Genomic DNA, 19,336 nt, shown 5'->3' on the forward strand with positions numbered 1-19,336 from the left:
GACATCATCAGAATGCTTCTGTGCATGCGCAGAAGCAAGCGAAGCAAGCGTGCACACGGGGACCCGTTGCGAACCAGTAGTAAAGGCAAGTAGAACCCACCCCTGCTGTATACATACACCCTACTGCAAACAAATCCTTCAAAACTGAGTGGTGTATATTCCATGCCACTAGTTTACAACAACCACTTAGTCATACTCCATAGCTCATTTTATCACATTTATAGAATGTTCCCTCCCCCCCTCAACTTTCTGTGTAATTTCTGCCCTTATTGTAGCCAATCAACACACATCATCTCACTTTTTGCATTGTCCAGAATAGCTCAGGTAACATTCATATTCAAATGGCAGCACCTTGTCTATTGAGATCCCATATTTTTAAATCCTGATTGATTTTCGTTTACAGCATATACCTCTTTACTGATTATAGTACGCATTCACAAGTTTATTTTGAGTTCTCAAGTTGAATCCTTAAGATTCCAAGATGATGATGTGTCAGAAGACACTTTAGAAAAAGTTCTGTGCAGATAGGTCCCTTTAGTTATTAAGAGCTCAGCTACTATCACGTGGTGAATATTTAGAAATGGTAGTGTTGCAGTGCAATATCTGAAAAGTTTTAATTTCTCCATTGTTGATATACCTTTCTTAAAACCAACAATGCTGCATGTAAAATGCTATTTTAATTCAAAATGTTGCATATGTTGCAGTATTGAGTCAGAAAAAGAATGTCCAGAAATTGTGTATGAGTGAGTGTATTTGATTGATTCACACACACTTTCTTATATGTGGCTTGCTCCCTCTGGTGGTACACAAAATTCATAACTGAAAAAAGTTGGGTTGATTTGCAAGTAACTTAGAAGGGACACAAATCTGAGTGCTAATATATTCAATGTAAAAATGAAGCCTGACACATGCTAAACAGTGCTTTTGTTCGTTAAACCTGTAAGATTACATTGATTCTGGGACAAATAGCCTCAGGAGCCTGTCCTAAAAGTTCTAAAGTTATACTTTATATTATACCCAAAAATATGTTACAACTAGCTGATAACCCGGCATTGCCTGGTATTTATTTATCCTTATCCTGTATTAGATAGGAAGAGCAATTTCACCCTGAGCCCTGATTTTGGCGAGAATTAAATTAGTTAAAAATGTTTTCCCTGTGCCCCCAGAAACATCAAGTAAAATGATACCACCTTGTTGTTTTGCTAGCTGATCCATGATCATTTGGTATGCTTTTTTCTGATCTTGATTTAGAAGTGGCTTCTTGTCTGTGATATATGCACTAAATTATTCAACTTCTCATATGTAATCTGTTTGAAGTATGTCATGTCGGTCTCATAGTGGTGCAGGCAGGCCGAGTTGCAGTAGTGTTTTATTGATCATGGGCATACATTTGTCCTCAAAACTAATCAAAACCTTGTTGAAAATATCGGACCAAATGTAATTTCTAATGTTGGATTTTCCCCCTCAGCAGAGGGAGCCCCCTTGCGAAGTACTGTGAAGCTATTACCAAGCAACTCCGCAGTGCTGCACAGTAAAAGCCATTTTAAGGCAGTACAGTAGAAGCCATTTTAAGGCACAACAGGCTGTATCTTAACAGAACACACACCCCGAGGGCTGTTAGGTGTGTCTTATCCCCACAGTATTATTTCCATAGAGTAAGTCATCTGTGTACCAAGTTTGGTTGAAATTGTTCGAGGCATTCCAGAGTTATGCTGGAACATACACACACACACACACACACACACACACACACACACACACACACACACACAGAGAGAGAGAGAGAGAGAGAGAGCCATTTATATACTTCTATGATTCTATACAAACTTCTTTTAAAAATATATAAAAGTTACTCAAAGACTTCCATCATTTGTCTACAACTTTAGATTGCACTTTTTTGATATCCTACAAGAATCATAAATAAATTCCAATTTAGAGCATGCAATAACAGCAACTAAACACAGTCATTGGAATATTTTACTTAGATAACATATAGTCATTATTATCACCAACATAATCAACAATTAATAGCAATTTCATTGACAAACTGTATCAATGTTTAATGTACTATTTTTATTTATTGTTGAAGGTGATGTGGGGTGGTTCTAATATTTACAGTCTAATTAAAGCAGAAAACTTTCCAACTTCCAACTTTCAGCACGAACAAAATAATGGTAATGAATAAGTGGATGAGTTTCCAAAAGAGCCAATATAGTCTAGTTGTTAAGGCAATGAATTAGAAGCCAGACGACTGTGAGTTCTGGTCCTACCATAGGCATGGGGTGATTCATGGATTCACTCTCAGAAGGCTACCAAGCTTTCCAGTGTTTCTGCAGATTTCCATGTTGAAAGTTAGATAACTTGAAAAGGGCATCCCTTTGTATAAGAAATTAATGTAGTCTAGGATGGTGTAACTCTCTACTATTCTGTTTGATCTTACAGAGAATTTCAGAGGGAGAGCTTTATCTTTTTAGTAGTTTAGGAAAACTGCAACAGTAGTCTCTTCTACTAAAGTGAAAAAAGTGATTTTAAAATAGTTTTTAGTTTTTATACTGTTGCTTTTATTTAAATGACTAAATGTAGCTTCCCACACAGATAATAATAGGAAAAATAAGTTAAGAAAGTTATAAGTTATTTAAGTTAAAATGTTTTGACAATGGAATTCAGCCCTGCTCACTTTTACAATGATTTCTGTTTGTCAGGTGTTTACTTTATAACATTGCTTTTAAAGGTTTACATCCCCAGTATTTTATTACATATCAGTTGAATTTGAATGTATGTGTTTTGTTTTGTTTTGTTGCCAAAGAGACTGTCAGTGCAACATAATAAACAATTGCTTTTCTTAACTATATGGGCACAATGAACAATCATGCTTAAATGATTGAGCACTTAATACTAAAACAAATTAATTTTCTATTTAAGAATTTTCCAGTTTCTTTTTTTCCAAATGGCTCCTTAGATTAAATGGATTCTTTCCTTTCTCATCCACAGAGGTCATGTTACTTTTTCTGGCTTGATATAGATAACAAGTTAAATAACTTTCAATGTACGGAAAGTCAGATGCAATTTCACATATGTCAGTGATCGGTTAACATCAGTCCAGGCTAGTATACTTAGACTTCAGCAAGGCATTCGACAAAGTAGACCACAACCTACTTCTTGATAAACTAGAAAAATGTGGGATAGACAGCATTACCACCGGGCTTTGTAACTGGCTGACAAACTGTACTCAACAAGTAGTCCTTAATGGTACTACATCTACATGGAGGAAAGTAAGCAATGGGGTGCCACAGAGTTCTGTCTTAGGGCTAGCATTTTTCAATATCTTCATAAATGACTTAGATGAAGGAATAGAAGGGGAACTCATCAAATTTGCAGATCACACTAAGCTGGCAGGAATAGCCAACATCCCAGAAGACAAGTTCAGGATCTAAAGAGCCTTGGTGGCACAGCAGACTAAGATGCTGTTAACTAGCACCAGCTGCCTGCAATTACTGCAAGTTCAAATCTCACCAGGCTCAAGGTTGACTCAGCCTTCCATCCTTTCGAGGTAGGTAAAATGAGGACCCGGATTGTGGGGGCAATAAGCTGACTTTGTATAAAAAAGAACACCGCTTTGGGGGGGGGGGCAAAAGCCCTACTAAGCAGGTATATACAAAAAGTATGAAGGCTATTGCTTAACGCATTGTAAGCCGCCCTGAGTCTCCGGAGATAGATAGATAGATAGATAGATAGATAGATAGATAGATAGATAGATAGATAGATAGATAGAAAGAAAATAAATAAATAAATAAATAAATAAATAAATAAATAAATAAATAAATAATAAAGATCTTGACAGACTTGAACCATGGGCCCTATCCAACAACATGCAATTTAATGTAGAGAAATCAAGATTTTATACTTAGGCAGGAAAAATCAAAGGTACAAATACAGATTAGGCGAAACCTGGCTCAAAAACAGTAACTGAGAGTCTTTCTCTTGAAGTCCTAGTGGATGATCACTTAAATAAGAGGCAGCAGTGTGCAGTAGCAGCCAAAAATGTTAATACAATCCTTGCAGGAGGCATAGAATCAAAATCACATGAAGTATTAGTACTGCTTTATAAAGCCTTAGTAAGACCACATCTGGAATATTGCATCCAGTTTTGGTCACCCCACTACAAAAAGGATGTTGATATTCTGGAAAAAGTGCAAAGAAGAGCAAATAAGATGATTAACGGACTGGAGAGTAAATCATATGAAGAACGGTTGCAGAATTTGGGTTTGGCTAATGTAGACAAAAGAAGGACTAGGGGGTGATATGATAGAAGTATTCCAATATTTGAGAGGTTGCCACAAAGAGGAGGGAGTCAACTTATTTACCAAAGCACCTGGAAGCAGGACAAGAAACAATGGATGGAAACTAATCAAGGAGAGAAGCAACCTGGAACTAAAGAGAAACTTCCTAACAGGAGAATTAACCAGTGGAACAGCTTGCCATCAGAAGTTGTAGGTGCTTCATCACTGGAGATTTTTAAGAAGAGATTGGACAGTCACTTGTCTGAAATTGTACAGAGGGTCTCCTGCTTGAGCATGGGGTTGGACTAAAAGACCTCCAAGGTCCCTTCCAGCTCTATTCTGACTGAGAACATTGTCTATTATGTAGTCCTCAAAATGTTTAGTAAATTCAGAACACTGTCACAAGATGGCAGTAAAATACATATTTTAGTGAAAGAATAAACTTGCAAAGGAATGCATTTTTTTCTTAATGATTTTCAAGTGTCCTTTTCTCAACTAATGCAAAAAGCCTTATGTCATAAATAGGCTTAACAGCATGAGAGATTTAACTCCATTTTCCATCTGCTCTAATGTTATTAAAAGGCAAACCTTCAAACAGAAGTAGAGGGGGGAAATGGGACCAAATGCAGGAAGTTCAATGAACAACATCAGCAATTGTTTGAAATGCAGATGAGTGTTGCAAAAAGCAGTCTTTTTGTTCTGCTTTTGATAATAAGCATTTCATTTCGATTTCATTGTAAACGGTTTTGCATTTATAGTATATTAACCTTGCAGTATTTTGCAACACCCTGGGAATTCAGTGAGTTGCAGGTTTTTTTTAAATATTTTGTATCTGTTTGCTGTCCTTACTTTTCAACAGGGCTACAATTGCTCAACCCCTTCAGTGATTCACCAGGCAAAGACTGTTGCCACAAATCCTTTCCTGAAAAAAGAAAAATAAAGCTCAATCTCTGTTTTCCTTCACTATGTTTTTTTGAGATGTGTATAATCAGTAGCGGTTTTTAAGCTGCTTCAGCATTTAAAATCCTATTTTTCAGTAGAGACATAACGGTATACAGGTAGTCCTCAATTTACAATGGCAATTGGGATATGGATTTCACTAAGCAATTCCAGTTGTCTTTGTTAACTGAATCCCATAATCGTTAAGCAAGGCAACTTCCTGCTGGCTTCCCACAACCAGGTCAATGGGGAAGCTGGTAGAAAGTTGCAGGTGCCAGGCAAGTCACAAGCAGTCCAGCAGATAGGTTAGTGGCTGATGCTAAATGTGGGGTGCACAAGGATGCGAGGGAGGTGTGACAATCCTTGGGGGGTACTCAAGGGTGCAAGGAAGGTGAGAACGCAAAAATGCAATCAAGCCTTGGGGAGGGGGTGAGAGGGAGGCACAGCAAGGATTGAGGAGGGTGCACAAGGGAGGGCATGCAGGACTGTATGAGGGTCTGAAGTGCAGCAACTCTTAAGAGAAGGTGGGCAAGAGTACATGAGTGGTCAGGGCAGCATATGTGCAGAGAGGCTGGAGGAGGGTGCATATGGGACAGATTTACTCCAGTGATTTGTGACCTTTCCTGCCGGCTTCCCTATTGACTTTCTGGGGAAGCCAGCAAGGAAAATGTTGAATATGTGATTATGGGCACTGCCACCTGTCATAAGTGCTCCTAGACTGCAATCACATGACTGCAGGGTTGGAACAACTGCTGGAATAGCAGTTGTAACCACCATTCATTCAGTACCATCATATCTTCAAACCATCACTGATCAAATGATCATAAATAGAGAACTACCTGAACTGATTTTAATGCTCCCTTAATGTTTGTTAAGAAACTATTGAAATGGGTTTTACTGGTATAGAATTGGTCTTGCAGGCACAAGGATGTTTGTGATGCTATTAGAAAATAATTAATCCTTTACAGAATTGCATTTTAACTCCAGCCTTAGGATCCAGTAGCATTGCCAGAGTCGTTCCATAGCAGCATGACATGGTCCCAAAAGAGGACAGTCCATGAATGCACTGCCAGTTTTACAGATGCAACTGGTTGGCATAGACATCTGTAGTAAGCTACAGTAATGTTAGAATATTTGACGTATGCATCCTAATACCATTGTGCAAATGATGTGCTTATATAATTTAAGTCATTTATTTGCATTCCAACATCTGATCCAACAATTTAAGTTACATTCTTTGTATTATGATTCAAACATGTTAACATTTGCCCTGCATTACCACCACCAGACCCAGTGCTCACCCATGCCGACTAGGAGTTTACATTGCTGTGTCTCCATGTATCACCCAAACAGTATGTTGGAGTCTATAGAAAACTCCCACCTGACTTGGATCCCTACACTTTTAGCATTCCAGAAGCCACAAAGGCCTGGTTCTTATCCCATGCATTGTCTAGGGTGGGGGCTGAGCTGGGACTGTTTGGTTGGGCATCTTTGGTGGTTTAGCTCTTATTCTTATTTTTATCAATTGTGAGCTGCCTAGGCTCATTATATGAGATAGGTAGCCTTATACTGTAAGATGGGCATGTTGCAGATCCCATCAGCCAAAGAGGTCGACTGACGGAACTGAAAGATGGGTTTCCCCTGCTTTGTGCAATATTCCCTCCTTGGAGATAAGAAAGGCCCCAACTTTGTAGCCCTTTTGCAAGGCTCTAAAAACTTGGCTTTGTACTCATACTTAGGGCTCGCAATGTGTTAAAGGCCCTGTTTCTTGCTTTACTGTTGGTTGTCTATTTCGGCTGCTTCATTTTCTGGCTGTTTTTGTTGTTATTGTTTTAATAGTTTAATAGTTTCAGAATTGCAAGCCACCCAGAGTCACGTGGTTGAAGTGAGAGAAGACGATTTGAAATATTAATTAGCAGTTTGGGGCTAGAATCATATCATAGTTTTATAGAAAGCTCAAATCCCTCCACTTGTGTGAAAGAAATAAAAAAGCAATCCAATACACTGAGGAATGTTGTTATGCCTTAATGCAGCCAAAATATCTGGAAAGAAAAAATTAATTATTATAAGTAAATCCTTGGAAAAAGTAGGCTACCCCAATATCTCAGCTCTCATGTTAAGTTCTTTACGAGCATAATCAAAAAAGTAAAATTAATAGGTGGTTTTTATTTAATATCCATTTTAAAAATGATTGTCAGTGCAACTACACAATCATATAAATTAGTAATTGTTTAAAAATAATGAAGGTAAGCTATAATATTTTACTGTATATATGGTGGATGATATTTGTATTACTGGTACATAATGTTTTTCAAATCTGTGATCATTTACCAGATAAGCCAAGAAAAATTTGCACAACCAATATAGTTTCTGGTTTTGTTGCTGAAGATTTAAATTCTCCACAGAAATCTTAGCCTCAAGAGATTAAGACATTTGGTGGACATTATGGAATGTTTAAAAGTTACCAAATCATAGCAGTAAATATTTCAACTATTGGTGCATGAATAATAGTTTTGCTTATATTTTGGAACAAAATCTTTCCTTGAACTATATTTCCTCTGACAAATCATTCAAATATTTAACATCTTCCTATACATATAACCAAGTAGCAAATTTAGATTGAAAAACCAAGTAGTAGACCAGTTCAGGCTGATTTTGATACCATTAACTGAAATATCTGAAAGCAGTACAGGTAGTTAACAGTCATTTAAGAGGTACCATGCAGGTCAGGACAGTGTCCATGGGGGCAGGGTAGGTCAGGAAGGCTGTGGAATGGTGCCTAGGAGGTGCTGCATGGGTTGGAGAAAGCATGAAGTAGTGGTGCAAATTGGGGAAGGTGCATGGGATGTGCAAGAGGTGCCATACAAGTCATGCAGGGAGGGTACAGGTCAAGAAGGGTGCACAGAGGCAAGCAAGAGGGATATGCTATCTCCTCCTTCCTTCCATCCTTCCTTCCTTCCTTCCTTCTCTGCTCTCCTCTCCCCTCCTCTCTTCTCCCCTCCCCGCCCTTCCCCTCCCGTCTCCTCCCCTCCCCTCTCCTTCTCTTCACTTCCATTCCAGGAGGCAGGTAAGTGGCTACTGCAAGGCAGGGGAAGGAGCAAAGGACTGTGAGATTGACTAAGAACAGGGGTGAAATGTTCCCAGTTCGGACTGGATCGCCCGATCTGGTAGCGATGGAGGTAAGTGATTCGGAGAACCGGTAGCAAAAATCCCTGGCCCCCCCCCATGCCCAGCTGAGCCGCACAATCATCAGAGGCTTTTTATTTTTTTACTTTTAAAAGCATTTTTTCTACAACCTCTTCGGCTGAAAAAATGCTTTTAAATGTAAAAAAAAAAGCCTCTGATGATCGCGCAGCTCAGCTGGGATCATCAAAGGCTTTTAAAAGAAAAAAACCCTTTTTTGTTTTAAATGCCTCTGGCGATCCAAGCTGAGTTGCCTGATTCGGCAGAGACTTTTTTTCTTTTAAATGCCTCTGACGATCAGGCAACTCAGCTTGGATCGTCAGAGGCATTTAAAAGAAAAAAAACCCTCTGATGATCCAAGCTGAGTTGCCTGATCATCAGAGGCATTTAAAAGAAAAAAAAGTCTCCGCCGATCAGGCAACTCAGCTGGGATCGTCAGAGCCTTTTGAAAGTATTTTTTACAACCTCTTCGCCAAAGAGGTTGTAGAAAAAATGGTTTTAAAAGTTTTTTTTAAATGGCCACGCCCACCCAGTCATATTACCCACCACCACCAAGCCACACCCACAAAACCGGTAGTAACAAATTTTAGATTTCACCACTGGCTAGGAAGTATCACAGAACATTGAAAATGAAGATCACATGATTGCAGAATCAGCCAGTTGCACTGAAACAGCCACAACTTTCTCAAATTTCATTCCCTCGGAAGTCATGGCTCCCAGATTTGGGACATATCGATCTGAAGTACCTTGGTTCAGAAATTGTTGCCCTAGGGTGCACTGTTTTGCCCAGATAAAGGTCATGATGAGAGTTGTAATAATATATAGATAAGTTCCAGGAAGGGAAAGAGGTAAATGCCAAAGAAAGTATTTAAAGCTGTGAAGAATTTGAGTGGTTTTTCTTTTTGCTGTTATTATTTTATTGTTTGGTAGTGGTTTGTTTTTGCAAAGAGTGATGATAGTTTTGTAAAATTTCCATGGTAAAAAATGTCCTTGAAGCATACTGAATACATCAAAATATTTGCAAAAATATTGTCTCTGTCCCTTTCTTCCCCCCACCCCACTCCCTTTCCCTTCTCCCTTCTAGGATTTTATCTTTCGGAAGCTATCCCTAGTTCTTTGACTTGGGTTATATCCCCATTTAGTATAAAATGTTTCCCGTAACTGCCAAATACCAATTTTTTATTGCTGCTCCTTGTTTTGTTACATCTCCTAGAAGTTATAAATAGTAGAGATAGAATGAGAAAGTGAAATAGAGGGATGCATTCATTGGCATTTGGTTTCCAGGCCTAGAATGAAAATGATATAATGATATCCACCCACCAGACAAAAATCTGAGCAGAGGAAAGTTTGCAACATATCGGAGGCGGTCAGCCTTCAGTGCTTACTCATTTTTGCTGCGATTGTGCGAGTGCCCAGTTTGAAGCATCTGCCAGATGTTCCCTATTTCCTATTGCAGAACTATTGGCAACCACCGTGGCTCTTGCAGCCAGCGCTGCCGAGAACTCTGGCTTTGCCTTTTTCATTTGTGCTTCCTCCTCCTCCTGTTGTGACAGTCAGACTCTTGGCCTGGCCGGTGCCTTCAGACATGAGGTAACTTTTTCCAAAGGGAGCTCAATGATATGGAAAAGTCGTGCTGAATGGTAAATAGGAATCATCTGTGGGCTTCGTTGGAATCAGATTTATAATGTTTCTTTCCAAAGCACTTAAACTATTTTATAAATAGATAGATATCTTTCCCTAAAAATAATATAGTGTGTACATTCCTTTGCACACACAAATCTTTTCTACACAAAAAAATATTTTTTCCTATCAAAATTCTTGTACAAGGTGGCTGAGGAATTCTGGGACTTAAGTCCACACATCTTAAAGTTGCCAAGTTTGAGAATAAATAAATAATTATTGCCTCTGAGTTTGTTTTTTGGCTCCTGGCAACTGTCTGGATAAATCCCTGCTGTTTTCTTGTCAAGATTTCAGAAGTTGTTTGCCATTGCTTTCTTCTTAGGGCTAAGAGAGTATGACTAGCCCAAAGTTTTAGAATGTCTTCAAATAGAATAGAACTGGAAGGGACCTTGGAGGTCTTCTAGCCAAACCTCTTGCTCAAGCAGGAGACCCTATACCATTTCAGACAAGTGGCTGTCCAGTCCCTTCTTAAAAACCTCCAGTGGTGAAGCACCCACAACTTCTGAAGGCAAGCTATTCCACTGGTTAATTATTCTCACTGTTAGGAAGTTTATTCTTAATTTTAGGTTGCTTCTCTCATTGATTAGTTTCCATCCATTATTTCTTGTCCTGCCCATGATGCTTTGGAAAATAAGCTGACCCCTCTTCTTTGTGGCAGTCTCTCAAATACTGGAATACTGTAGGTCACCCAGCTGACTGTGTACCTAAGTCAGGGCTAGAACTTACAGTATCCCAATTTGTAGCGTGGTGCCTTAACCATTAGACCAAACTGGCTATCAAGTTTGGAATAAAACTGGGCTAAATGGATCAATCTGGCAAAAAAAATGTTAGAAAAATGCAGGTAGTACTGGAAGATTGAGACAGTCAATTAGGAATAATGCGGTTCACAGATAGTTTTATTTTAAAAAAGAAAAGAAAGAGAAGGTCATATGGACACTTAACAGTCCAGGGGAAAAGCTTCCCAGTTTTATGACTCAGACAGATTTATGTGGAATAAAGTGATTCCAAGCCCTTAGGAATGTAAAGGCTATAACCAGTGCTATGATTTCCACCCAAAAGCAAACTTATTAGCAACTGATGCAAGAACAGCGTTATATGCTCCTTTCTTTCAAAGCTAATCAAAATCTTAGCATAATTCGAAATACTTGCAGTTGCTAAAAAAAACCAGAAGTTGACATGTCTCTTATTTGTTTGCTTATATAATGTTTAGTTTTTCATTAAATGTCACATTTTATGTCCATCTTTTTCTACAATGTAAAAAACTTCTAATAGAGCCTCCCAATATTTAATTTGGATGCTTAATTTTAATTAAGAATTTTTCTAGGCCAGATTAACTAGGTTTTTGAAATAGTTCTTCATAGTATTAAGCCTCTTATTTTAGGCTTCAATCTATTCGAAATACCAAATTAAAGGAAAGTAAAAAAATTACATCCCAGTACAAACATGTTAATTTACTTTCTGATTAGCTTACAGAAATCTCCAAAAATAAGTTTTGAGATAAGCCTTTGTTTCAAAAAGCATGCATACTTTAATACATTTGATTATTTTCATCAAGTTACAGATTTCCAAAATAAATAGTAGGCAGATTATACTGGACAGTATTTTCATTTCCAGATAAAACTATAACATCCTTTCTGGTGGAGAAACAGTGTGGTTTCACTGTTATTAGAACTCATAGGACTATATTTGAATTTTGAAAAATTATGGCCTATCATTTTGCACTGTATTTGGATTAGAATTCACTCAATTAAAAAGTTTCCATCATACAGATAACTGGTAAATTAACAAGAAAGATAGACTAGAAGAGGGAGGGGAGTATTATTCATAAACATTTCATTTGCATATTCCTAAACATTTCATTGTAAAGCCTAGCTTGCAATTTGAAGGTTGGAAATCCATCATCAATCTATTATTTCATCTATGAATTATGAACAAGCAGAGCAAGTATCATAAAGTAAAACAACAAGCTTAATCTGCCACCCTTTTCAAATATTTCCCACTTGTGAAGTAAAGATTCCTTTCTGGGGTTTTTTGACTGACGCTTTTCTAGATTTCTCTCCCATGGTGACCATGTAGGACTATGTAGGAATGCTGAACTTTAATCAGGCTGAGGACTGGATTTGGCATTTGAATAGTGCTGCAAATTCTATTCCCCAACTAATAGATGGGGCTAATACAAGCATTTCAACATTTCATTTAAATGTGATTCAATGTAAACAAAATCAAATGTAATTAATATGAAAACTCTTGAAGTTTCCTCTTTTATCACTTGAAAAAATTCAGTTTCCTCACAATATGGGGAAAGGAGCCAAGGGTTTAAGAGCAAAATGCAACCTAAGGTCTTAGATTATTATGTTCCTTTTCCACAGGTGATAGGGCTAGATTTGACCCATTTTAGGAGTTATACGTCTTTACATCTGGAGAATCAAACCTAATCCCCCTGACCTCTGTTCTACTTACAGAATGTCCTTTTGATTTGCTTCAGTACAATGAGAGTTAACGCTTGAGTGGTATTCCCAAAAATCGATGATAAATTCTTTGCCAGATTGAATTTAACAGACTGGATTTTATTATGATCTCCTTATCAAAATTAAGTAGTTTTCTAATGAGCTAGTATTCAAATCCATTAGAAGTCAAATGCAGGGTTGAAATCTAAAATTTGTTACTACCGGTTCTTTGGGCATGGCTTGGTGGGAGGATAATGTGACTGGGTGGGCGTGGCCAGCTTTTTTTTTTTTTTTACTGTTAAAAGCATTTTTTCTACAACTTTAAGAGGTTGCAGAAAAAAATGCTTTTAGAAGCTTCTGACGATCAGGCAAATCAGCTGGGATCGCCAGAGGCTTTTAAAGGCATTTTTTTTCCTACAACCTCTTCAACCGAAGGGGTTGCAGAAAAAAATGCTTTGAAAAGCCTTTGACAATCCCAGCTGAGCCGCGCGATCGTCAGAGGCGTTTTTTTTTTTTTTACTTAAAAAGCATTTTTTCGGCTGAAGAGGTTGTAGAAAAACCGCTTTTAAAAGTAACAAAAACCAGCCTCTGATGATCGTGTGGCTCAGCTGGGCATGGGGGTGGGGGGCGCAGGGATTTTTGCTACCGGTTCTCCAAACCACCTGCTGCCATTGCTACCGGATCGGGCGATCCGGTCCAAACCGGGAGCATTTCACCCCTGGTCAAATGGCTGAAATGGCAACAGTGACTATTTTGATTAAAGAAAAAAATATAAGTACTTTTATTTCCACATGGAGACCGCTTCTGAACTTTGTGCTTGAAGTGGAAAAGAATGAAACTTTGATTTTGGGTTTTACAGATTAGATTGATAGATCTTTATAGAAATGGCTTTTTCATATTATTATGAAAAAACAAAAAGTTGTGATTTGATGATAATGCCTTATTTTACTGCAACAGAGAGAGTCAAAAGTCAGTGTTTCTTTTTCTCTTATCCTCCTTCACTTTTCTTCCCCTTCTCCCTCTCCACCATTTTCCTATTTACTTTCGCATTTTATATCTTATTTTATCTTATAACCCAATAAAAATGGGTTATTGGGTTATAAATCATAAAAAAGAAGGAACTAGCCAAGGAAACTTTATCCACAATCTGGTTTAATTAAGATTCATAGAATAACATTTAATGCTTTGAGATGCAAGCAATTTTGTCTTGTTGAAGTTGGTGCTTTAAATCCAGGTGTTGTTTTAAAGCATCTGCCAAACTCATATTGTTACGGATTAATATTACAGTTTCAAGTATCATTTGTTCCTTCTCATATAATAGTTGAAGATTACAAAGATTAAATCTTTAATTTGGTTTTGATCAGAAAAGAATTGTGTACATTCCACATGGAAAAGTAATGTCTAAAATTTCTTCATTGGTTCAGGGAACCCAACCACAGATATTTAGTGGGAAAGATGAATATGTGTAGAAATATTAACTGATTTGGTTTGCAAGTTGCAGTCAGAAGTGTGTATCTTTAGTAGCTGTTGGAAATTCTGCCCAAGTGTAATTCAAGTACCTGATCAGACAATAGGAATTGCTGTATTCATCATTCTATTTCATGTGAACCTTTGCTTGCTGGATAATGAATTTTTGCCTTTTTCATGATGCTGTTTAAGAAGTTTGTTAATTAAATTCCAGTCAAAACATTCATTTTTAGTACTCAGCTTTGAGGAAGAGTTGTAAAATTATGTTCATACTCTCTGTTCTGTACTGGGCAGAGTCTGCCTTATGGAGTACTTAGATATGATGAAGCGAATCACCCTGCGAGAGTCAGAATAAAAGAATTTGGAAAGATGGAAGTAACAGTTCCATTTCAATTAAGAGATCCCTAGAACCCAAATTCAAAGTTCAACTCACATGGGGTTCCATACAGAAACAGGAAGCAATATATCCTACCTAGGAGACAGGCAGCAGGCCAGTGAATAGTCATTGTTCTAGCATTTTCTAGCATTTTCTGAAATGGAGGGGTTTATATCTCAATTTCCTGTGTCCCTCCTGAAACATGATCTGTTGATTTTCACTTACAGTATAAGACATATAAACATTGCATTGCCTACCCAGGAACTGGTAGAACCTACTGTTTATACTCTGAGATTCAAAAATATTTCTTTTAGAATTAGAATTGAGAATCTGCAGGTACAAGAATATACTTCTGACAGATTAGGTGTTCCTGTTCACCTCAGGGTTTCCATACAGTAGCTGGTTTCTCTTAGTTAAGAAATGACTAAGGAAATTCCAGTTCTTGTTGTAATTAGAAGGTTTCTGGTGGAACAGAGCAATATCTAGGTAATGTTGAGGCTGTGTCTGTATTAAATTCAGTTTGCTAAGGAAAATACATTAATGATTTTATAGTTCTGACCAGCAATATAGTTTTTCCAGGTATAAACTGTGGATTGAAATTCCATTCCCTTGCTCTTTTTAGCATTCTTTAATAGGCCACAAACCAGGAATGCTCAGTTATGCAAATTCCATCTGCCCACCAGAATATTTATGGCAGCTCCCTTTCAATACCTTTCCCAAGGGAATTCTATCAGCTGCTTTTTAAAAACGTAAGCATTTTTAAAATTAAGTGGTGTTTGAATGCAATGAATGCTAAGACAAATGCTAAAAACAGATTCTTGGACATGGATAGGTCAAACATGTGGCATATTCAAAAACAGGGAGGCAGGGAATGCTGCGGGTCCCATCCCCTAGGGAGATACACAGGTGGGACCCAAAAGAAGGGCCTTCTCTATGGTGGCTCCCTCTCCCTGGAACATCATTCCCCCAGAGATTAGAACGTCCCCATTCTAATACTCTTCCAGAAGGTGCTGAAGACCTGGTTCTGCCAGCGGGCCTGGGGAACCCAGGGTGGGATGGAGCCCATTAAATGACTTGTTTGATCTGCTGTCTCCAGGTCAGGGGGCAGAGGGGGCTGATTTTATTATATTAATTTATTTGATTCTTTTTATTAGTTTTATTGTTTTAAATGAGGTTTTATGTTCTGTAAGCCGCCTTGAATACATAAATATTCAACCATGATCTTACTTTCTACCTTTCAGAAAACGGTGGAATATATTTTCCTGAAGTGAAAAGCAACCCAGGAAAATATATACAGTCTTGTCCTGATTCTGTCAAAAAATGGTTAAGAAGATTGAAGGAGAGTGGAAAGATTCTGCTATTAATTACTAGCTCTCATTCTGACTATTGCAGACTATTATGCGAGTACACTTTAGGGTAAGTGAATATTGTGTTACTTCAGTCTTCTTTTTGCCTGCGAGTAGTATAACAGTTAAAAACAGTTCATGGTAATGAAATCTTTCTTCCTGCATGCTCTGTTAGTTATTTGGAGCATTCCTCTAAATCTCTCAACCTGAGTAAGGATGGCTGGAAGCCACCAACAATATTACTTGAAGTTGCTATTTCTCCTTCTTGAGAGAGAGGGTTAGAAACCTATCCAATAAGTCTTTTTATTCCATGTGTATGAAAGAGTTTTAGAATGAGATGATTATTATAAATAGATACCAAGTTCTATTATACCTGAATACTAAATATGAAGTTTGAAACCAAATTGCTTGTTTCTTTCTGTGTAAGTAGAACAAACTCCTCAGAAGGCTGCACAGGACACTAGCTTGACTCCTGTCATATTAGTGATCTAAGTAATATTCAATACTAGGGCCTACTTTGGTTGCTTTCATTGCGATTTCATTGAAATTCATGAGCAGATTCAGCAGAAATATATCAGAATAGAAAGTCCTTATAGAACGCATTTCGCTTCATTTTTCCTCACTTCTGAATTTCTGTACACAGAATGCTGGAAATCCCCCAAATCCCTTCCAGATGTTTCTTTTCTTTCTTCCTTTTTTTTTTTTTTGCAATGATTCTGCAAATACCATATTCCCCATATTATACAATATTGTCAGGCATTCTCAGGACCAATCTAGAAAGTATGAATAACATGGGGACTCAGATCCTTTGTGCAGTTATTTGGCTGGAATATCTATTGGCTTAGTTCAGTGGGTTATATATCTGTTTTGGTGGTTTGCTGCGGCACCTTGGAGATGCATTAAGGCAGGGGTGCCCAACCCCCAGGCCATTTCGTTCTCTGGCCTGTTAAGAATTGGGCCGCAGAGTTGAAATTGAGCAGCGGAGGAGTGAGCAAAGCCGAAACCATGTCCTCCCTCTTCCCCACCCCTCCCGGTCTGTGAAAAAATTGTCTTCCACAAAACCGGTCCCTGGTGCCAAAAAGGTTGTCGGGGGCGCTGCATTAAGGTTATTCTTAATTGTGTTTTGCCTTTTTCATTTTATTTATTTATTTATTCAATTTGCATGGCTGGCCATCTCACCTTTTAAGATCCTTTATAATGCATTTTTGTGGCTTGTCATTAACCTCCCAGAATTATGTATTTTAAGATGGGCAACCACGTACAATTATTAAGTAAATAATCTATGAGGCCTTGTTATTTGGTTGCTAGCAGCTAATTAATCTAGATTTCTTAGTATGTCGTTAACAGAAATAATTCATTGGAAATGGATATTTATTTCATACTTTTGTTGAATCTTTACTACTTCCCTGATGTGTTCCTTCAGAAAGGAGGCTCAGTGGTTTTATGACGCTGGAGATAATCTCTGCACCAGCAATTTGAGTCCTTGCATTGTGTGACTGGGTGAAATTCCGTCACTCACTTCAGCTTCTGCCCACCTAGCAGTTCAAAAGCATGTTCTATGCGAGTAGATAAATAGGTACCAATTTGGTGGAGCAAAAAGCTGGCGCTTTGTGTAGCGCTTAGAATCCTGCCGGCACTGAACCTTCCCAGTTGTGATGCTCATTTATGAGGCAGCTTCAGTGGAGGGAGAAGGGCCTTGGATGATGCCGCAGGAAAACCTGTTCATCTTTCTTTCTGGAAGGAAGGTAGCTTGCCTCTCCTGTGGCACACTGTAGGAAGCATGCAAATATGTACCTAACAAAGCTGCTAATCAAGCTCACTATTACTCTGCATTAGCATTGTAATCTCCTGGCTACTGTAACAACGCCATATGCTAAATTTAAAAAAATCCTTCAAAAGACTGGGCTGTTTATTAACTGCATGCAGATAACCCATATAAGATATACCTGCATATATCTAGTCTTTAGCTGAATATATTGTCGCAATTTTCACCAAGGGAGAACAACAATTGAAATGTTGTTTGTGTTTAGTCAGGCAGATGAAAATATCAATTTAATTTGTTTTTGTTGTTGTAGGAATGATTTTGAAGACCTTTTTGACATTATAATCACAAATGCCCTGAAACCTGGTTTCTTTTCTCAGACACCAAATCAAAGACCTTTCCGGACTCTGGGTAAGCTAGAATTAAGCATATTAATATGGAGGTCAGCAAAGTAAAGTTGTAAGCAACTTTACTGGCCATCTGATAGTTGTCCTCCTTTTATTTTATCTTATTCTTTTTCACATTAGAGCTGCCCAAATTCCTAAAATATCTGGAGAGCATACTGTTTCTAGTATGAGTGGGGAAGACATTTGTTTGGCTCGCTTGTTTGTATTAAAAGTGGGGAGGGGATAAACCTGCAGTTCCAAAGCTAATAGGTAAACAAAAATGCAGTGAGCCTTTGCTTTAACACTTCTCTGAATTGCATACCAAAATGCCTGAGTTTGGGAAAAGAGAAAAGAAAAACATATTCAAACACATATACAGACCTTTCACCAAAATATCTGCCAACAAATGCAAGGGGGAAAAAAGATTAAATGAACTTGTGCTTCAAATTCAAATATTGAAGAAAGGGAAGCCAAAAAAAGTGTGTATACATGTTTAATCTATCCTGGTTAAGAAACTTCTGATTAGACACACAAGATGACATACATTAGAATTATATAATGTTTTTTATGCATGCAAAGAACTTAATTCTGTTTATGTTAGTTGAAGCAGAATAGTGAATCATACAAAGCAGATATTGAGAATGATGTGAAAGACCTGACAGTTTAAATTGTTCTACCAGAGAAGCTAATAAACAATGTAGTATTATGTCAACATGGTTCAGACTCAATAAAATAATTTTTGATTTTTCAACCTTACTTAGGCCTCTATAAATATAAAATATTTTATTGGCATAAACAGAAGTTTAAAAATCATATCCATATGAATGATTTGAACATCTTTTTGTTGTCACTATGGGTCAAATAATTACGGCTAGGAATTTTAGGCAACTTCTAAAATCTTTATTGAATTGGATAATATCCCACCTAAATCTGATGCTTGTGTATGGAAAACGTAATAAGTTTATATGCTGGAGGTTAAATATGAGTAATGTGGTAACTTTGAAATCCTCAGCAATAACTCATTTTCTTTTCAATTGCACATGGAAGTTGCTCCTGGTTAGATTTTTTTTTTTTTGGGATACCTTTAAAATTTTGTTTCTATTATTTGTATCCAACTTGCCTTAAAATACGCTTTGTATAGGAGTTTCAGTCTCTCCTACTGGAAATTCAAATAAAGCATAACAAAGAACAGGGGTCCCAAATCCCTGGACCATAGCCCACTACCAGACTGTGGCCTATTCACAACTGGGCCGCGCCAGCAGCAGACAGAAGCACACATGCAGTTCAGCTTGTGCAAGTTGAGCTGTGCATGCATGTGTGTGCGCACCAGACCATTTCTGTTTTAGTTTTAAGACAGGTGTGTCAAACTCATGGTGTCACATTGTCATCACGTGACGTATCATAACTTTTTTCCCCTTTGCTAAACCGGGGGTGGCCTGTGTATGACGCATCCGGGCTGCAAGTTTGACT

At 37.8% G+C, this 19,336-nt stretch overlaps 1 protein-coding gene across 2 annotated transcripts in view; it reads left to right on the top strand.

Moving 5' to 3' along the window:
* Positions 1-19,336, top strand: part of NT5DC1 (5'-nucleotidase domain containing 1) — a 94,302-nt gene that overhangs the window by 60,072 nt on the left and 14,894 nt on the right. For both annotated transcript variants that reach the window (XM_034409205.3, XM_034409204.3), the window contains exons 7-8: positions 15,614-15,788; positions 17,794-17,891. In XM_034409205.3, the coding sequence (XP_034265096.2) occupies positions 15,614-15,788; positions 17,794-17,891 (273 nt within the window). The remainder of the gene's footprint in view (positions 1-15,613; positions 15,789-17,793; positions 17,892-19,336) is intronic.

The sequence above is a fragment of the Pantherophis guttatus genome, chromosome 1 (genome assembly GCF_059756535.1).
Source record: "Pantherophis guttatus breed Tessera chromosome 1, ASM5975653v1, whole genome shotgun sequence".
Classification (NCBI taxonomy): Eukaryota; Metazoa; Chordata; class Lepidosauria; order Squamata; family Colubridae; genus Pantherophis; species Pantherophis guttatus.